Consider the following 20,873-nt stretch of genomic DNA (forward strand, 5'->3'; position numbering starts at 1 on the left):
GGCATCTGAGCTGCCTTTCCTTTCAGTCGACTCAAGCAACTCTAAATCTGATAGCTTTATAGCTGACAAGGGCCAGACCTCCTGCCTGGTGGGACACAGCACAGCACAGTCTGACTGCCAAGCTGGCAGCAGCTGCATGCATCTGGGTCTTCCCACCATCCTTGAACTACAGAAACAAACTTCTCAAGGCATGGGTTATCAAGTCTGAAAGTTATCGAGCATGGCTTGACTTTTTTAAGTTGCTGGTTCAGGTACAATGATTTGTTTGACAATTTTTTTTAGGGGTTGAAACTTCTATAGCAGAGAGTAGGATAAGCAAAGGCGCATCCAGAGGAGATGGGGTAACATGGGGGAGTGGGAAGGTCCCAAAGAAACAAGGACCAGATAACCTGAGAAATAAATACGAGGCTGGCAGGTATGCTGGTTATCCTGCCAGAGTCTGGGCAGCCTGAGAAAGATTAAGCGGAAATTTTTATTAGGAAGGACACTGAAACAGCAGAAAAAAAAAAATCAAGAGTAACTCTAAGAAGCAGCAGTAGAAATGGAAATGTGATCCATTATGATTTTGTATGAAAAGTTGTATGCATTTAGGTTAAAATTTCATATACTACTATGCAGTAAACTATTAACTATGCAGCTAAGAAGCCGAAAAGAAAGCAGTGCTCATTCTTTTATTGACATGGACAAAAGAAAACCAGGATAGACGTAAAGGACAAAATGTTACGGAGGCACACAATGGCCATGCTGCTGTTGCAAGCTAGACAATTAAGCTGCACGCTGAAGGCAGAACAAAGACCCTGCAGGACCTAGGAGGCAGTCATTGCATGTTCCCAGGTATTTCACATAACCCTGTGGCCTAACGTCTCTTACAAAAAGTGAAATGCTCTAAGATGGATTGCACCAAGATCGGGGGATTTGTGGTCAAAGCAGTTCCAAAACGGAGCCTCCTGTCTCATTGGAAGACACCAAAGTGCTGAACAAAGCTAGCTGGGAAAGGCTTCATTCATTGGCCCATGACTGCTCTGCCAGCAACGCCAAATTTTATATAAAGAGGCATGTTTGGGTCTGGGGCATTTGCTGGAGAAGAGAGACAGAAGGCAGTGGTGAGTGATCCTGCACCTCCTCTGCTGGTACCTCCTCCCGTGCCTTGTCTTGGACACGCACCCTCACCTCCTTCCCCTTTTCCACTTCTTTTGCTTTCATTCCTCTTCAATCCAACGAGTATTCAGCACTCGTTAACCCCTCCCGTCTCATTACTGCAGTGAGCGTGGCGATGTGTGCATGTCCTGCAGAACCACGGGTGGCTTGCAGGGACTGCAGGAGGAAGCTGTCTTTGCTGACCTCCAAAGGGAGTGGAGATAGACCCAGAAACATCCACTGTAGGCATCAGAGATTGCCTTTTGAGCTACGTAACTTGCCCAAATTTCAGTCCCATTTTGGCTGAGTTCAAGAGATAAATAAGTCCTTTTCTGACTTTCAGAAGGATGATGGTAGTAGACTCAGTCCCTTAACACTTTGTGAACTACAGTAGGGTTGAAAGTAAAATTCATGGGTCTGTGTTGGTTTCAGAGTAATCTGTCCTGTGTCGTGCAGGTCTGGAATATCATTTTTCAATGCAAGAAGACCAGGACAATTTAAGTTGAAAGGAACTGTGGGGACTTCTAGTCTGAATCCCTGCTCAAAGATGTGGTTAGGTTGGGTCAGAGGTGCATTTAGGGAGGTTTTGAATATCTCCAAGGATGCAGTTTCCACAGCATTCTTCATTCAAGTTCACTGTATTTTATAAGCCTCTGGGTTTCGTCATTCAGGGCATGTTTTAAGCATGCCTCCCCCAGTCAGGAGGGAGCAGCCATGAGGTGAATTTTGGTCTTGTAGTCTCTGTTCCTTGCAGATAAGGACTTCACAGCTCAGCAGTGGCCATGAGGATCCTTTACCAGCTCCTGGCTGTCCTCTTCATGGTGCTCCAAGGAGTGGCAGGTAAGCTGTGACCATGGCAGGCTGGAGAGGTGGGCCTACAGGAGTGTCAAGAGGTTCACCAAGGAGAAGCCCAAAGTCCTGGGGAGGAACAGGCCCAGCACCAGGACAGGTCAAGGGCACCCAGATAGAAAGCAGCTCTGCAGAAATGGACCTGGGGAGCCTCCTTGGAGAGCTCCCAGAGCTGCCAGGACATGGGGCTGGGCACCCTACAGGGGTAGGGGGGGGACAGGGGCACCCAGGGGTGCCCCCATGCTGCGATTCTGTGATTCTGAGATGTGAAGAGGAATTAGAGAGGAGAGAGAAGGTGCATCCACTTCTGCTCACTTGTGTGGTAAACAACTATTCTTTTTTTTTCGCCGTGCAGGTCAGCATGTCTTCCCTAGGCCAGTCGACCCTTGTGTACTCCAAAATGGAATCTGCTTTCCGGGGATCTGTCGGCGGCCATATTACTGGGTTGGAACGTGTCGTAATGGAGGTTCCTGCTGTGCGAGGTATGTGAAAGTGCAAGGCATCACCTCAGCAGTGACTGAGATCCTCTTGGTATTTTCTCCTGAGTAACATCTGAGAGGCACAGCTGCTGACAACATCTTCTCTCACTTCCCCAGCCCCAGCTTTGCTGGCACGGAGGGTCCTCAGGGGGCATTCACATTCCATGGCAGCTTATCTTGTGGTGCCGTGACATAAAGCAGAGAGATCCCCCCAGAATAACATCACTGCAGAAAACCTCCTGGTGCGTAAGCTGAGAGTGTCTCTTTTTCACCATGCAGGGGGTGGAGGCACTGATGACTCCCTGGATTCTCCTTGGAAATCCTTTCTGCATCTACCTAGTGGCCTCTCAATCACCCTGACCCCGTCACTCCTGGTGGCACCAGATCTTGCTCTCACAAGTTTCCTTTGCACTGAAGCAAACAACAGCATCTGTGAAAACATAAATTTGGACCAGGCCTCACCACAGAAACCATTTCTTTCCTCCCTTTAATAAAATTACTTCTGATGGCATTCATATGGTTGAACTTTGGCTGTGTTTGGTGGGGAAGGAGGGGATTTTTCCTAGGAATACTCTCACCAGTAACACACAGGTGGGCTGGTGGCTTGTAGAGTCTGCAGAAAAAGAGGCTGAGGGGAAACATCATTCTCTACAATTACATGAAAGGAGGCTGTAGCGAGGTGGGTGACAAGGGCATGAGGAAATCTGCCTCAAATTGTGCCAGGGGAGGTTTGGATTAGATATCAGGAAGAAATTCTTCACAGAAGAGAGAGTTTAGGCATTGGAACAGGCTTCCCAGGAAAGTGGTGGTGTCCCCATCCCTGAAGGTATTTAAGAGATATGGGGATGTAGTGCTTAGGAACATGCTTTAGCGGTGGACCTGGTGGTGTTAGGTGATGTTTGGACTTGGAGATATTTAGGGTCTTTTCCAACGTAAAAGATTCTATGATTCTATGATCTAACACTTGTGTCCTGCTGCAACCCCAGGGAAAAGGGAGGTCATTTGATCCTCAATGGCCACGTTCCTGGAAGACTCTTGCAGTGACCATGGTCAGGAATGAAACATAGTTTCTCTCTGTGATGGGTGCTATTGTACAACAGGTACATGTTCCTGTAGCTTCAAAGCTGCTTTTCCAAGGCATTTTACTATTTTGGACTGAGATGTCAGAGACAGATTTCATGCTTTCTGTCTCTTTTTCTCTGTCATCGTTGCCTAGCAGTGTAGAAAATGCCAAGGTATCTCCAGCCACTTCCTTCAGTGGGCCTGGAGGCATTTGAGACATTTCGCTCCTGAGGGGACCTCATGAAAGTGAAATACAGCAATATTTTGGATGACATCGGACCCCTGACAGGACACAAATTAGAAAAGAGGTACAAAGAGGGGACGAGGACACCAGCAAACACATTCCCACTGTGTGGACCTTACTGCTGGCACAGCAGCACCAAAGGGCTGGACTCTGCTCCTAGCTTGATACCTTTAGCTGTCAAATCAAAGAGAAGATGGAGTGGGATCTGTCCATGGAGATTTTAACCTCATATTATGATTTCTCCTTGGTTAATCAAGATTACTACATGATCATTAAATTCATCACCTTGGTTAGATAGTTTTAGTACACTGATCAAAGTGTATAACCACGTGTATATATTTGTTACTAATTGAGATGATCTAAACTTGTCTTGAAGCTTTGTCTGATAGCTTTCATGAAGTACATCCATTACAGATGCACTTACAAATATAGAACACCACCTAAATACCAGCTATCCTACTTCGGGTGGATTTACTTTGGTAGTACAACAGCTGGTAACAGCTTTTGCAGTGAATCTAGAGGAATCTGAATTTCTTTATACTGTACACTCCACAATTGCATTAAAATGCATTCGCCTCCTATGCAATGGTTATGCCTTATGGCAAGAATTCAGTTCAACACACATGAGGGAGGTTAAGGGGTGCCATTATCACACAAATGAGGAACAGTGTCCTGGCTGTGTCTGAATACAATGACCTGGAGATGCCTGAAGCCTTCATTGCAATGAACAAACTGTCCTCTGGAGGTGAGGGGTGGAACAGCAGTCAGGTATTGGTGTAGTAGCATTTTAAATAAGAGATTTATTAAATAATTTGATATCTTTAATAGTAATTTTATTAAATAATTTATTAATAATTAAATAATTCAATGAAAATGATACTATAAAAGACCTTCTTAATATTTTCTACTTTTTTTTTTTTTTTTTGACCAGAAAACTATTAGGAGAAAAGTTTGGAATTATCCCTTCATTTTGCTCCTAACTGCCTCAGGTTGAGTAACAATTACGGTTGGTAGGCAAGCTAACCACAAACTCTTGGCAAGTTGTGAAGCAACTGCATGTTATGCCATTTTCTTTCCCTCCATTTTCTTGCTTTATGGTCAGAAGTTCATAGACACACCAGGAATTGAACTATCAGTTTTTTATACTGCAAAGAAACCTGTTCATTTTCAAAAATATGTAGAAAATAAAAAGCTACCTCATTCATATCAGGATATGAATTTCAGGGAAATCATTTGTAGGCATATTTTCATATGTGTCTCTCTATATGTGTGTGTGTGCCTGTGCATGTATGCACATATGTATATGTATGTACACTTATGAAATTGATATCAAAGTATTAAAAAAATTACCATACTAATAACTAAATTGAGGACTCAATAAGAAATTAAATATTTCAGTTTAGTTTTGAGAATAAATGATCTCTGAGCCATGGTGCCATTTGAAGATGGATTTTGGTCTGTTAAATACACCTGTCATTGAAAATAGCAAATGCATCATAACCTATTATGATATAATTTGAGTGTTATATTAAAATGATACATAAACAATGTTTTGTTGACTGAAGGGAGGTGTAAATTAAAATATGATATGAAAGAATATTCAGTATTGGTGTCTTTGGATAGCTGCTGGGTACACCAAACTTAACAAGTGACTTGGTGCGATGGAAGTTTAGTAAATAAGAAACGATCCACAGACCTTAGAGACTGCTGATGCTCCTCAAATCTTTGTTGTATGGATTTACAGATTGAGTTTGGATTGGATTTTGCTTTTGAATAGAACCATAAAGCCAAGTAAAGTTGAGTGGGTGTTTGGAGGCACAGCTATGCCTTCAGAATAGAGCCAATTTCAAAGATAGACGGGATTGCTTATGGCCTTGTCTACTGAGTTTGAATATCCACAGGTATCAAGATACTACAAATTTGCTGGGACCCTGTTCAAGTGTTTGACAACCCTCATTGTGAGAGGTTTTTAAATTTATATCTAATTGGAATTTCCCTAGCTAAAGTTTCTGTCTGTTACCTCTCATCACTGTGAGCCTCAGACAGGAGTGTGGCTCCATCTTCGTTATAGCTACTATTGGGTGGTTATGAACAGTAATTAGATTCCCCTTTAACTATCTTTTTCTCCAAGCTGAACAAAGGTGGGTCCCTCAGCCTCTGCTCATATTGCTGATCCTCATGTACAAATTCTCCAGGTTTAAAAGAGAAAGAAATATTGGATGCACACTACAGGACCTGGTGGTGGTATAGCCCACACCAGGCACTGCAATACCTTCAGAGCACCTTTGGAGCACCTTAAAAGTAAAACGTCTTGTTCACTTTCCTCCTAGGGAATATAGTTTGCATGCATGAAAACCCCTGCGCAACCTGAATCAGCATGAAGACCACGAGGGTATTACTTCGAAACTATGCTAATGCAATTGAAAATTTCATTGTGGGTGCTTCTCTAGGAACGTCAGTGTTTACCTATGAACAAACAGGCGAGACAGATGTTAGGAACTGAAAAAAATATATAAATGAAGATGTGGAAACAAAAGAATAAAGGCAATTAAGCACTATACAAATCCAAGATGCATTTTGGTTATTGCATGTGATTGTAGCTAGACTATTCCCAAAGGCTCTGTGTTCTTATATTCTGCATTCATGGAACAGAAAATAAACTAACGGGGAGAGCACACAGACGCTCTGTATTGCAGTGCCTTCTGTTGCTCCCAACCAGGAATGGTTTGACATATGTCCCAAGATGTTTGACACATACCACTGTGGTTTAACGCATCTTACACAAACCGGAGTGTCACAAGAGGTATTGCATGGAGAACCTGTGATTTTCCAGGAGCAGATCTTCAGTAGGCTGAGGCAAACCCTGCTTTTTGACTGGGAAGTGAGAAGCAACTCGATTCTGGTTGGATTAGAAGTCACCAAAAAGATGAGTCCCGTTTTGATTGGCTCAATGTATACTTGGTGAAAAGAGAAAGCAATCGTCACTACCCATAGCAAAGATGTTATAAAAGACGCTTTCATCTCACAACTAAAGCCCCGTGGAAGGAAAGGACCAAGAAGAGTTCGTCTGACCTTTGAGCTCATCTAGTACCTGGTAACTTCTTGGTTCTTTTCAGTCTTTCTTTTAATATCTTCTCCTGTTACGTATTTTTTTTCTTTTTTTTCTCTTTTTTTTTTTTTTTACAAACAAAAAAACCTCTGCATTATTAACCTAAATTTTAAAGTTACTAAAAATGTTAATCTACACAGTTACACAGGTTGAGTAAGCAGTTCAAATAAGAGCTAATGCGTAGTAGGCTTTGATAAAGATACTCTGCTTATTAACTCCTAGGAAAAAATGGGTCTGGGTCAGGTTGTTTTAAAGAGGTCTGTGGTCCAGAGAAGCTGCTGGCTTCTTAGGCAGAAACCAGAATATATTCGGTATCAATGTTAAGAACTTTATTTAATTTTCAGAATTAAGTTAACTTTGTTTATTTATTTCCCCTGATACTTTCAAATATGTAGAATTTGGAGCGGACTTCTGATACTAATTGCAAATCCCCTTTGGGCTACTCTCTGCCATTCTATTTGCAGAAATACAGTATTCCATCACAACCTCGTTTCCCTGCGTTGCTTAAGAGAAAATAATTTGTGATGGATCAGAATGTCAAGATATATGATTAAATACCTCCTTTCTATCCAGAAGCCCCCTCTAGGCTAACTTATCCCATTTTACAAACATTAGTCGCATTAATCATTGACTGCTTTAATGAAGTCATTGCACGTTTGTTTTTTTGAAATTTCAATCATTCTAGAATAAAACTGATCATTTTGAGCAAGTAGCTTTTAGCTGCTATTTCTTGATAAGTTTTAAAGTTGCAAAATGAACGTTTCTTCTTGTAGTTTGTAAGCTTGTCTGTAGGATCACCTCTTTCTGCTTAGTGTTGTTTATTTATTAGATAAAACATTTAACCAAACCTAAGGTCATGTCTGCATTTTGGCTAAGGGCTATTTGCAAAATGTGAGAGGAAATCTGAGCTAAAATAATTTAATAATCACATATCCCGAAAGCATGTTGCCCCATATGTCTTTCCTTTTCCCAGAAATGCTCACACAGCAGTCATGAGGCCACATAGGCATTACTGGGTTTATTGAAAGTTTGAACAAAAAGTAATATAAGTGCCATTTTGATTAATACAATGTTTGTACAGTTCAGAAGACAGTAAGTTTGAGGGCTGTCTGTCACACCTTTCTTGGTCTTCTTCCCTGTAGTGGCTCAGCAGACCTGCAGCCATGAGGATCCTTTACCTGCTCTTTTCTCTCCTCTTCCTGGCGCTCCAGGTTTCTCCAGGTAAGATGAAAAGAAACGAAAGGATGCTAGGAAGGGATTTTTGTGCACCCGAAGCAAGCTCCCTGGCGCATTTTAAGCACTATTAGTTAAAATGAATAGAAACCAAACAGGAGTTAATCAAATACTCAGCTTGGTGCCTGTGCTGTCCACGTCTCCTGTGAAAACTCTTTCAAAGTTGGGGAAATAATGACTGCTGAAAAACAAAAAAAAAATCCTCTTCGTTGGTGTCTTCCTAAAATGTTGATGCTAAATGTTCTGGAGTTAGACACCCGAGACTCTGCCTGTGCTGGCCATGGTTTTCAAACAACAAAGTGGTGCACATGTGGGCAAAAATGAAGATTGGCCAACTATTTTTGGATAGGAACCAGTAGTGAAGCCTCTGAGGCATGTCTCTGTTCCATAAGGTAAAGGACAAGGAGCCAGGAGGTCTGTATCTTTCCTAACCTGTGCTTTAATGCTAGATATTCTGCCTCCATGACCAAGATACAGGGCTGGGACTTTGGGAGTCCTACCCCTAAGTGTTCAGCAATGCCACATAGGCATTTATCAGTCTGACCTTCTCCCTGAAAATGCTGTCCGCGTGTTGTGGTTTAACCCGGCTGGCAGCTAAACACCACACAGCCGTTCGCTCACCCTCCCCCCTCCCTCTCTGGGATGGGGGAGAGAAACGGGAAAGTGAAGCCTGTGAGTTGAGATAAAGACAGTTTATTAAGACAGGAAAATAATAATAACAATAATAATAGTACTAATAATAATAATGTGTACAAACAAATGATGCACAATGCAATTGCTCACCACCCGCTGACCGATGCCCAGCCTACCCCCGAGCAGCCAGCCTCCCCACCCCGGCTACCCACCCCTATATATTGTTTAGCAGGACGTCAGATGGTATGGAATACCCCTTTGGCCAGTTTGGGTCAGCTGTCCTGGGTCTGTCCCCTCCCAGCTCCTGCTGCACCCCCAGCCTGCTCGCTGGCAGGACAGAGCGAGAAGCCGAAAAGTCCTTGGCCTGGTGTAAACACTGCTCTGCAACAATTAAAACATCAGCATGTTATCAGCGCTCTTCTCATCCTAATCCAAAACATAGCACCCTACCAGCTACTAGGAGGAAAATTAACTCTGTCCTAACTGAAACCAGGACACACTGGAATGCAGAAGAGTCCATGTAAAAATCGATACGTGGGAGGATAACGCAGGGAAGGATTTGTAAATCTGCTTTGTGAGCTCTGCTCTTACCTGTCCTTTCCACGTGGCCAAGTCTGGGCAACAGTCCTTAAGAACAGTTATTGGTGAAGGCAGCTCAACGGATGGGAAATCCTGCTGGCACTGAGACTGCATTCACCCTGCCCTGCAGAATCGGAGGGAAGTAACTTTGTTCTTCTTGTTGCAGGATTGTCTTCGCCCCAGCGGGACATGTTTCTCTGTAGGAAAGGGTCCTGCCACTTCGGAAGATGTCCCATCCACCTGGTCAGAGTTGGAAGCTGCTTTGGGTTCCGCTCCTGCTGCAAATCGTGAGTTTGCCATTCACTGAGGTTCATCCGTAGCAGACAAATGTATCGCCCATGTCCTTAACCCCAAAGTGAATTTTTGAATGTTCAGACTGGACATAAGAAAAAAAATAATATGTCATGAGGACAGTCTGGTCTTGAAGTAGGTTGCTAGCAGAGCTCCGTGGTGCTCTTTCTCCTGAGATGTGCTCCATGATGTGCCTCAGCAAGAAGGGCAAAGTATAGTCAGAGATGTCAGGCATGTTCTGGCCCAGGTCTCTTTGACCACTTTAGAACTCCTCTGATGGAGCAAAACATCAGAGTTTAATATTTTCAGAGCTGGGTTGCTGTGGTGTGTGGGGAACAAATGGGAATTCAGTTTTGACTGCAGGGTGAACAGAGATCTGAGTGTTATCGGATGTGTGTAAAAAAAAAAAATGCAACTATGTCATAAAAAGAAACTCTCATACCAAAGATAACCTATTCTATTTTCACTCGGGAATGAACACACTCACCCCAATATCAAGGAACAGCAATTTAATTCCCTGCTTTTCCTGGGGCAATCGGAAAGCACCCTTCCCACTCACAGGTGTGAGTGCACAAGGCTGCCCCAGCCTGACTGGCACCTGACATTAGGTATTTGGGAATGTATATACCCAGGAGGAAAATATGCATGGACTGCGAGTAAGTAGGGAAGGAATGCAAATACATTTCTTTTTTCTCTTTGTGCAGGCCATGGGATGTATAAAAACTTCGTGGACTGTCCATTCAAGAGCTACGAAAATTTCTTCCAGGAACTTTCTTTGAATCCCCTTCCTGCTACAACCACTGGATCCTGCTACAACAAAGTCTCAAGCACCTCTTGTTTTTAATGCAAAAAGCTTTATGATATAGAGTAAATCCAAAGGTATTCTGCATTGCCTTCCCTCCTTTTGAATAAATTGCCATTGCGTAGCATTCACATTGCTGAAACGTGGGTGTCCATTGCATGGGCTGAGGGTGACGACTGTACCTGCGGTTTGATACGTAAACTCCAAAGGTTATCAATTTACAGTGTGCCAACCGCTCCTTAATTTGGGTTTTTCTGAGATATGTAGCTGTCAAGGGATAGATTGACATGGACTGAATACCTTACTGGCTGGAAGAACTCAGCTTCCCTTTGTGGGAAGGTACTCAGATGCCAAAATTCTTCAAAACAAACAGAAAAAGCAAAACAAACAAACAAACGAACAAAGACATGCAGAAACCCTTTCTTTTCTTTTGGGAAAGAGGAATAGAAATAACTGAAAAAAGAGAGACCCACAATCTGTTAAAACATCAGCACGTGGGACTCAATGCTGTGGCTGCTGGAAGCTGCCTATGAGCATCCCTGGAAAGATGTAGGCCTATTTCCTTATTTTTTTTTTTTAACAGTGCAACAGGTTCAGCCACTTCTTTGCTCTCCAGAAGTTGTTTGTCCTGCAGTTTCACAGCAAAAGGTGCAAGTTTTGCCTTTTATTTTTCACCTGTCCCTCTGAGAAGATGCATAAAAGCCAATAGCTGGAGAATTATAGCTTATGCCTGTCTCTCTTCATTAGTTCCTCTGCCACCCCATGACACGCTGCCTCCAGTTCTTAACTGGGATACATACATTTCTGAAACGCTGCTCAGGAGGTGATTTTGTTTGTGCGCCAAAAACACAGCACTTATACGTCCCGTGACTTTCTTTGCACTTCTTAGGTGGGAACAATCTTATCCTCAGGTGTCCCATCTGACTTCTAATCCTCTGTAGCACAATTTCTTATGTAGTGATATAAAAATTCATATCCTGATTTTTTTTCCCATCATTTCCGTATCGTAGCCAAAGGCAGGGACTGTCATGCCAAATTCGAGTAGCATGGTGACTAGGGCAACCCTTAAATAGGACAAGGATTCCTTTCACCTTTTCCCCCCATTGGCCTTGTAACACGTGCTAGGAAGCACGTATGGGAAATGAAAAGAAGCAAAAAATTCTCTTTGTCTTGCAATAACCCCCCCCCCAAAACAAACAAACAAACAAACAAACAAAACGGAGCAGAGGAGAGGGGGAAAATCCCCTCCCTTGCCCTGCTGGCCACGCTGCTGTGGATGAAAGCAAGCCCAGCGCTCTGTATTAATGGGGAAAAAAAGACACCAGAACAGAAACAAAGCTGTGAAACTGTCTGAAAGCACCAGGGTGATTTCAGTAGTCACCATAACAGGTGCTGAGAAATGCAACAGTGGAAAGGAATTGTCTTATAAAAAACCAGTTTTTACTATTTAACCAGCAGATAAGCAGGATAATTATGCTGTATTCATTATTAGACCAAATACAATATGAAAAAGCAACATCTAGCTTGCTGTTTCTGCTACAACTTCCTACACTAAAGAGCGTTCAACGCAGTTAACACACCGCACAGATAAGATCCTTAAACCTTACTTACAACATTTAGAATTACAGGTGTGCAACGGACAGGACTTGCAAGAGACCTTCACTCTTCTACAACAGCACACAGAGTCCAAGAGCAATATCAGATGGCACTAGAAATGTAGGTGTTCAAGCAGTACGTAGTGCACAGATCACATCATATTTGGTATCGAAATATTTCTTCTTGGCTTGACTTCTTTCTTCCCCCCTGCAGTTCTGCCTGAACTACATAAGCTTGTCCAAAGTGCTTATACTCTCTTGAGCAGCACTGCTCCACAAGGTAACCTTCCATGGTTAGGTCTGCGGACAAAGCACACACCATGAACATGAAGGACAAGAATCGTGGTTATTTCACAACGCAGGAGGAGTTGGTGGGCAGCCAGGCACCAGCTGTCAAGGTTTCCCTAGAGTTCAATTCAAGCAGAAACTTCTTTTCGGTGATTTTTTGAGCTTCAACCTTTATCTTGAGACAAGTCTGCTTTTTGAATACAGTAGGAAAGCAGACTCATACATATTATCAAGTACAACATAGAGAAGCACTTCCTTCCCATCTTGACAAGACTGAAAGTCCCTCCCAGGGAAAGTGCCAAGCCCTGGGGCCCCCAGGTACAGGGTTGCCATCTCAGGAGAGACACAGGGAATGGTATGTGCTCATCCCACCCCTTTACGAGGTTCAGCTGCCTGTTTTCAAAGCCAGGATTCACGTGGAGCTGCTACATGGCGTTGAATCACAGCGCTGCATGAGAAACGGCTGTGATAAGCAGGACCCTCCCAAACATCATTGGAGGACTTCTTTTAAGCTCGAGCCCTTTGCCTTGGCCCTTGCTTGAGGGGAGATTTACATTAGAGGTGAGGAGGAAATCCTTCACTCAGAGGATGGTGAGGCACCAGAACAGGTTGCCCAGAGAGGTTGTGGATGCCCCATCCCTGGAGGTGTTAAGGCCAGGTTGGATGAGGCTGTGAGCAACCTGATCTAGTGGGTGGCATCCCTGCTGATGGCAGGGGGTTGGAACTGGGTGATCTTTAAGATCCCTTTCAACCTGAGCCATTCTAGGATTGTATGATATTCCCTCCAAGAACTATAAAGGACTCCTTGTGTGCTGCCTGGGGGATCAGACCCCTGTAGAAGGGATGTGGGGCTGGCAGCTGATGAGGGAGATGTGGGTCCCATCCTGCTGTGTGGTGGGACCTGTAGGGTCACCAGATGGGGTCGGATGGGCAGCCCTGGCCATGCCCAGCAAGGCACAGCCCTCTTCACGCTGCTGGCACTCGTGGCTGCCTGGGATAAGGGATGCCCGTGCTCACCCTCCCCAACAGGCAGCGCCCACACAGCCCCTTCCTCACCCGCAGCAAACAGCCTGGCCCCACAGGGACTGCCAGCCCGGGCATCCCCACAGCGCTGGTGGGGAACAGCACCCCTGGGCACCCTCTGGCACAAGGACACGCTCACACTTCCCACCAGCTGCAATGCCAAACTGCACGCCTTTATTCGAGCAGGGAAAAGCAGCCTCTGGCCAAACGGCAGCAGGCCTGGGGCAGGATGTCTCCAGCACACGGGTGCCCTCGCACCCAGCAGGAGCAGTGCTTCCACTCCCACGGGCACTGCACGGGGAGACTGCAGGGGCGGGAAGGGGAGAGGACGTCAGGAGCTGTTTCCAGGAGCGAGAAGCGAGGGGGACATCCTGCTTTGAAAGTCCAGCTGTTCAACCGAATAATCTGCAGAAAGAAAGCATGCTTTGAAGTCATCTGCTTTTATTCTGTTTCCCTTCTTTTTTTATCTCCCTGTGCATATCACTTCTCCTGGATAACAATGGCAATGACATATTAAGACTAATCCCAATGCAGATAATCAGTTTGTATTGCAGATGGCTTGTTTGCAACCTTGTTTCCAAGGATTTGCAGAGGAGGGAGTGGTTCCTCAGCTTCACACTACCTACAGGACAGCCTTCATTCTTTTCTAGCCCGGGGAAGGATTTCTGAAAGCCCCCAGGTCAGGCAGCCCCATGGAGCTGAGGGGAACGGGGAAGGTGCTGTCTGACTTATGGCTCCACCTGCCCCTCACAGGGCACCTTCTCCTTTCCTAGATCCTTCCACCTCCCCTGGTTTCTGCCCTGGAGCATGTATAGCACAAAGCCAGTAGCGAGGCTTGGGGCTTAAACACAACAGCAGCTATTTCTGCTATCACAGTCGCAGCCCAACTTCATCTCCAATCCCAAAGCTTACTTTTTGCAGCAAAAGAAAAATCTTGAACATTTCCCTGAGATGCCAAAGGGGAAAGGGCAGTTCAGAAATCCACAGAAGCCCTTTTCTCGATGACATTGCTGCTTGTTTCCTGGAACCAAGGAGGATCCTGCACAGAGCAAAAGTTAAAGAACATGAGTATGGGATACCTATAAAAATCGTGTGTGGGTCTAGAGGGGCTGATACTGCCCATGGATCTCAGCCAACCATGTGCACAAAGCATCAAACCCAAAAGCCCAGCCGTTCATCAGAACCAACACCTCCTAATCGTTACCCATCTCTGGCAAATCACTTCCCAGAACATGAAGAACCCCACTCGTGGGGGTTCACACCTCACCCCAACTGCCCTCTTCTCACCTGCAGCACCCTGGACCAAGAGGAGGATGAAGGGGAAGAGCAGGTACAGGATCCGCATGGTTTGCGCCTGTCCCAGGTCTTCACAGAGCTGCAGAGGGGAGACAACAAGGCAACAAAGAAAGGGCATGGAGAAGGCTGGGCACACATGGCATGCCAAACGGCAGAAGCACCATCACCAACAAAAGGAGGTAATAAAGACTCAGCATTACAAGTTCATGGATATTCTTGAAGCATTTGGGGAAGTACCAGCCTGTTGGACAAACTAGAGTGTTTTTCACTGTCTTTGAGCAATCAGGTCTAGTGGAAGGTGTCCCTGCCCATGGCAGGGGGCTTGGAATTAGATGATCTTTAAGGTCCCTTCCAACCTATTCTATGATTCAATGATTCCTCGCAGTTCTTCCTGGTGTTCTCCCCAAAACACAGACTAGAAGACTCATGTTTAATTGTTGCCATTTTATTCAGGACAGCATCTACTGAAACTCAGATTATAAGGAAAGAAAAATTTCTTTTAATATTTATAGTCCCTCAGGACTTTCACAGGGCATGTTTGTCTCCTGAGCAGAATTAAATAATTTTCCTGCGATACAGAATCAAGGGGTAACACGAGATATACTTTCTAGCACAGTCAGCAGGTCAGAAGTACCACTAGTGCATTTGTTCTCTCACTTCTGTCTCTTCTTAATCAAATGCCAAAGCAGAGATGGTTTACACATCAGGAGATGCTTGTGTCAATAGTCAGTGCAATTCCAATAGTTAGGTCAATAAAAGATCCAGGCTCTGGAAGTCAGAGAAATGTTTGCACCTGGAGATGCCACACTATATGAAGGGCTAGTTGGTGCTATACACCTCAGGTGGTCCACAGCTGGCCACTGAAACCACCCTGCCCTATCACCTCTGCTTCCCCAGGCTCAGGAAGGTCATCCTGGCTCAGTTAGGGACTGTACCACCTCAACTCACGTTAATTCCCAGGTTTCTCAGCAATAAGAAAACTCCCCAGCCTCACATTTACTGCCAGCGCTCCATGCAGCCGAGCCCCGGGGAGGAGCAAGAAGGCAGGAAATTCTTGGTGACCAGAAACAGTAACACAATTCAACCTTTTGAGTTGACTGAAGCCTGAAAAGATGGAAAATATATTTTGCTACCTGAACTTTGCCCCGTAAAGTCCCTGCTCCCCCCAGAACAGAAGACGTTGGGTGTCTCCTCCAGCATCAAGGCACCTTACCAGTCTCCCCTGCAGTTAGGAAACCCCAACTCCAGCTTCCAAATGCTCTGGGCTCCAATACTCATATGAATGTTTATTGTCTTTCCCAGCCTCCTCTAGTTCTTGTTTATATTCACAGATTCTTCCAACAGTTTGCAATTTAGATGGTTCCAGGAAGATGGATTTGCACAGAGAGACTGAACGGCATCTTTCCTGAAAGAGGCCCTGGAATTACTTACCTGATGATGGGTTTGGTTCACCAGGAATTATGTGCATCCAGGGAGTACTGTTTTGCCCCAGACACCCTGGTTTTATAGCAGGTGGGAGCTGGGCTTCTTCGTGCTGCTACCTCTGCCCTTGGCCAATCAGCCAGTGACCCATCGGCATGGGCATGGTGGGGTTGCTCCTCATCCCTCCCTGCTGTTGAGGTGCCTGCTGGGGGCGATCAACATTGCAACAGCAGTCTTCACCGTTATCCTCATGCAACACGTCTTGTGACACTCCGGTGCACAGCGGACACATGGGCTGTAGCGGCTTGTTGAAATTTTTTCAGGATGTACAAAGCAATTGGTTGGTGCAGACAGCAAGCAGCAGTCTGATCCCAGAAAAAAAAAAAAAAAAAAAAAGAATTCTTCTTTGCCTTCTTTGCGTTCTCCCATGTGATTAAACAGTCAGTTCATATGTGATGTGCAAGAACATGCAGAATATTGAAAACCCTCTCACCTGTACGCATTGAAAGAACACTTTCACCTGTGGCAAGATGTCTGTGCACCTGACATGCCAAAGGTGATAAACATGACAGTTTCTGTCTAGTGACTATTCAAATAGAGAGTAGCACCAGGATACATGTTAAGGTCAGTAAACCAACCAACCCAGTCCGTCTGCATCTGCTCCCAACCCATTCCAGGTAAATAAATATACCACTGACATAATCATGGCTTCTGCAGCCATACCTTGGGACAAGGGGCAGCCCTTGCATGGAAGGAGGGAGCTGTGCTGCACATTCAACTCAGTGATTGCCTCTCAAGGTGTTTGGAAGAGCTTTTCTGGTCCCCTGACTCCAAGGGTATACCTATTGGGAGTTTTGGTAGTAGAGGTTGGTCTCTTTGCACACCACAGAGATGTCAAGTCATAAAGGCAAGATAACTGCAAAGGGTGTATAGAGGAGAGTGTCAGTTCCTCTATGGGTAATCATCAAGGCCTTTTCCAATGCAACAACGGACAATAAGAAAGGGAGGCAGTTGGTTACAGTTGCGGTTGAGGTTGGAAGAAACCTCTGGAGGTTCCTTTCTGCTAAAGCAGGGCCCCCCCGAGCAGGGTGCCCAGCCCCACGGCCCTGGGCTCGGGGAGCTCTCCAAGGAGCAGCCCCCGGCCCCTCTCGGGGCAGCCTGTGCCAGGGCTCCGGCACCCGCCCGGCCCAGCGGTGCTGCCTGAGGGGCAGGGGGAGCCGCCGGGGCTCCGGGCTGGGCCCGGGGCCTCTGGGCCCGGCCCTGGGCACCGCCGAGCAGAGCCCGGCTCCGGCCTCTCCGCACCTCCCTGCGGGTCCTGACGGCCATGGGGGAGCTCCCCCGGAGGCTCCTCCGACCCAGGCCCAGCAGCCCCAGCTCTCGCAGCCTCTCCTCACAGCACGGGGGCTCCGGGCCCGGCAGCACCTTGGTGGTCGTCCATTGAACACTTTTTGTTATTCCTAGGTCTCTCTGGTGCTGAGAATGTGGCAACGTTCATTCCAGTAGGGTTATCTGATGGAGGGCTTCTAATCTGAGGGGTAATCACCAGAAACAACCCTCCCAGCTGCACTAATTGGTGGGCTAATGAGCTACAGGCACCGCTTCCAGAAAGGCTGAACATTACTGCTGATAAGGTGTGAGCCAAGGGTCCCTGGGCAAGGGAGAGTGTAGATTCACAGAATCATTAAGTTTGGAAGAGACCTCCAAGATCATCTGGTCCAACCATCCCCCTACCACCAATGTCACCCACTGAACCATGTCCCCAAGCACCACGTCCAACCTCTCCTTGAACACCCCCAGGGACGGTGACTCCACCACCTCCCTGGGTAACCCGTCCCAGTGCCTGACTGCTCCTTCTGAGAAGAAATGTCTCCTAATTTCCAACCTGAACCTCCCCTGGCACAACTTCAGGCCATTCCCTCTAGTCCTATCGCTAGTTACCTGTGAGAAGAGGCCGACCCCCAGCTCCCCACACCTTCCTTTCAGGCAGTTGCTGAGAGCAATAAGGTCTCCCCTGAGCCTCATCTTCTCCAGACCAAACACCCCCGGTGCCCTCAGCCGCTCCTCACAGGACTTGTGCTCCAGGCCCTTCCCAGCTTCGTAGCCCTGCTCTGGGCACGCCCCAGGGCCTCTAAAGTTCCAGGGCCTCCAGTGCAGAAGCTGCAGAGCTCTGCAAAGCCGTGGGGTGTGCAGGGGAAGGGGAAGTAGGAGATAAAAATGGGGGATGGGGAGAAAAGGCTATAAAAGGGCCGGTTGTGTGTAAAATGGGGCTGGTCAGTACGCTTCTCTGACTGAGCCTTGTGCCTGATGACTGCACTCTATCCAATCTTCTTATATTTCCTCATTAAATCTTTTCTTAACTCTGTCTGCTTATTTGCACTCTCTCTGCTGTGTGTGTGCGTGCCAGGACCGGTGAGACCTGGGGGTGTGCGTGAGTGAATTTAGGGCCGGCTGCCGGAGTCAGGCCGAGGGTGCAGGCCCCGTGGTTACTGCGGTGCCAGCTGCTGGAGTCAGAGGGGTCCTGCCATCAGGTCCTGGATCCAGCAGGGCCTGCTACCCCCCGCCATGGGGCAGGAGCGGTGTGTGCCCCCAAACCAGCTGCTGGGGGACCGGCGTGAGGGAGGCGAGGGCGGGCTCCACACTGGCGGCTGGAGCAGGGCTGTGGGTCACTGAGTGTCTGTGTGTGCCCCACAACAGGTGTGGGGGGGTGCAGGGTGTGCTCACCAGCAAACTTTAAGCGGGTGAATAGGTTACCTGTGAAGCAGATTAGGTGTCTAGGCAGGTTCTGGATGGACAGAGGGGCCATGTCCATCAGAAGACCCAGAAGAAACAGTTTTGCTAGGACAGCTTCTTAAAGAGTAGTTCCTTTTTGTGGTATGGCAGCAGTTTGGTGCCAGTTTCCAAAGACAAAGGACGCAGTGTGTGTGTCCCGAGATGCGTCCAGCAAACCACAGCAGCAAACATCTCTTTTGCAAGGTGGGATGACACAAGACCCAGGGCTGACGGCCTGGGAATCCTTCTCAGATCTGTCAGAGGAGGAAAGCGATTCCTTGTCCTCTCTGACAGGGGGAGGACAGGAAAAAACGTTTCTTGGCCAGATATCATGAGGTGTCAGCAGTTTCTCCCGTAGGCTGCTCTGGGATGGTAGTGGGCATCTCCCATCCAAGTGCCATAAACCTCGCCCAGATTCCCATTGGAAAATTTCCCGTGGCTGTTGAAGAAAGGGGAGGACAGGCAGCCCAAGGGCACAGGAACACCCCTGGGTCCCCAGTGCTGCACCGCTCAGCCTGGGAGCTGATGCTGGAGCGGCAGCAAACTGATGTCCTCAAAAATCTCGCACCATTGCTGCTGACAGCCCAGCCACTGTCTATACTGTGCAGCAGCACTATCTGTTCTCATGCCAGCCTCATTCTTTCCCTAGGACCCTGGGAACGGGACCCTTGGAACTGCAGGAACTCATCAAGCCCTTGGGGATGAGAAGAGGCTACTGAAAGGGAGGTGGAAGCCTCCAAAACAGCACCAATAAGGTTGAGGGTGAATTTTCAGAGCTCACACACACATGGGCAAACACCAATGTGCAGTCTGATCCCTCCTCTTAGAGCACAGTCCACGTCCCCTTTGGCACAGACAGCAACACCATAGCATAAAAGATCACTTCTTTCCCACCGAGAAGCAGGACAGTAAGTCCTCGGCACTTGCGGAAACATGGGTTGAGCACTCATCCAATGAAGAGACTGCTACACACAACACAAAGAGATTGACGTGGAAGTACACTGCCCAGCACAGCCCTCTACACACAGCCAGCGCTGCTGGGCCCGTGGCTGCCCGGGACAATGGCCGCCCGTGCCCGGCAGCACCAGCACAGGGCTCCCGCTCGCCCTCCCCAGCAGGCAGCACCTGCACAGCCCCTTCCTCACCCACAGCAAACAGCCTGGCCCCACAGGGACTGCCAGCCCCGGCGTCCCCACGGCGCTGGTGGGGAACAGCACCCCTGGGCACCCTCTGGCACAAGGACACGCTCACGCTTCCCACCAGCTGCAATGCCAAACTGCACGCTTTTATTCGAGCGGGGAAAAGCAGCTCCAGCACACGGGTGCCCTCGCACCCAGCAGGAGCAGTGCTTCCACTCCCACGGGCACTCCACGGGGAGACTGCAGAGGTGGGATGGGGAGAGGACGTTTCCAGGAGCAAGAAGCGAGGGGGACATCCTGCTCACAGAATTCAGGGCATCAAAACCATGTCCTGTACAGAGAAAACAGAAACCTTATCACCTCCTTGAAACTTCTCCCTTTTGTCTCTCTCCCACTCTCTCCCACCTCCTCCCCAAGGACAAACGAGTCTTGAGACATGAGAGTCAAATGCCCAGAGGTGAACTCATGGCCTTACTGCTGATGGCTTAGAACTGTGCCCTCCTTAGTGCTCCTCCAAGCAAAGACCTCCAAGTCTTTGCAGAAGCGTCAAGAACAGGACCGTGTCCTTGACCATCTCCAAAAGGTAACCTTAACCCTTTGCCAGCATGGGAGAGTCCTCTGCAAAGGCTGGGCAAGCCTTGTGGGGCTGAGCAGAATGGGGAGGTGCTGGCTAAGCTTAGGGTCCTTCAGCCCCACACAGGGCTGAACCCACACATCCGAACCCACAATCCCCTTCCTTTTCAGGCCTCTCCTGTGGAGCATATTCTTCAGATGCTGGTGGTTAGGTGTGGACTAGGAAGAGTTCTGTAACAATTATTTAAGTGGACAAAGGAGGAATCCCTTTCTGCAGCCAGGATCTTACCTGCTGCAGCAAGGAACGATAAGTGAACATCTCCCATTACGCCTTTCAGGGAACCGGCAGC

General features: G+C 47.2%; 2 protein-coding genes across 2 annotated transcripts; both read left to right on the forward strand.

Annotated features, from left to right (window-relative positions):
* Positions 1-1,055: 1,055 nt before the first annotated feature.
* LOC310897470 (gallinacin-7-like) lies at positions 1,056-2,825 on the forward strand (the record flags this gene model as incomplete). Its single annotated transcript, XM_083831122.1, has 4 exons — positions 1,056-1,103; positions 1,876-1,977; positions 2,342-2,517; positions 2,745-2,825. The coding sequence occupies exons 2-4, from the start codon at positions 1,920-1,922 to the stop codon at positions 2,823-2,825; spliced, it is 315 nt and encodes a 104-aa protein (XP_083687248.1). The 5' UTR covers positions 1,056-1,103; positions 1,876-1,919.
* Positions 2,826-6,723: 3,898 nt separating this feature from the next.
* Positions 6,724-10,549, forward strand: LOC310897311 (antimicrobial peptide THP2). Its single transcript, XM_083830760.1, has 4 exons — positions 6,724-6,865; positions 8,023-8,101; positions 9,492-9,612; positions 10,321-10,549. The coding sequence occupies exons 2-4, from the start codon at positions 8,044-8,046 to the stop codon at positions 10,334-10,336; spliced, it is 195 nt and encodes a 64-aa protein (XP_083686886.1). The 5' UTR covers positions 6,724-6,865; positions 8,023-8,043; the 3' UTR covers positions 10,337-10,549.
* Positions 10,550-20,873: the final 10,324 nt, after the last annotated feature.

The sequence above is a fragment of the Anser anser genome (assembly GCF_964211835.1).
Source record: "Anser anser genome assembly, chromosome: 3".
Taxonomy (NCBI): Eukaryota; Metazoa; Chordata; class Aves; order Anseriformes; family Anatidae; genus Anser; species Anser anser.

Coding starts and splice junctions, on each gene's coding strand:
- LOC310897311 (XM_083830760.1), top strand. CDS start 8,044: ATGAGGATCCTTTACCTGCTCTTTTCTCTCCTCTTCCTGGCGCTCCAG. Junction 8,102..9,491: donor GGCGCTCCAGGTTTCTCCAG/GTAAGATGAAAA, acceptor TTCTTGTTGCAG/GATTGTCTTCGCCCCAGCGG.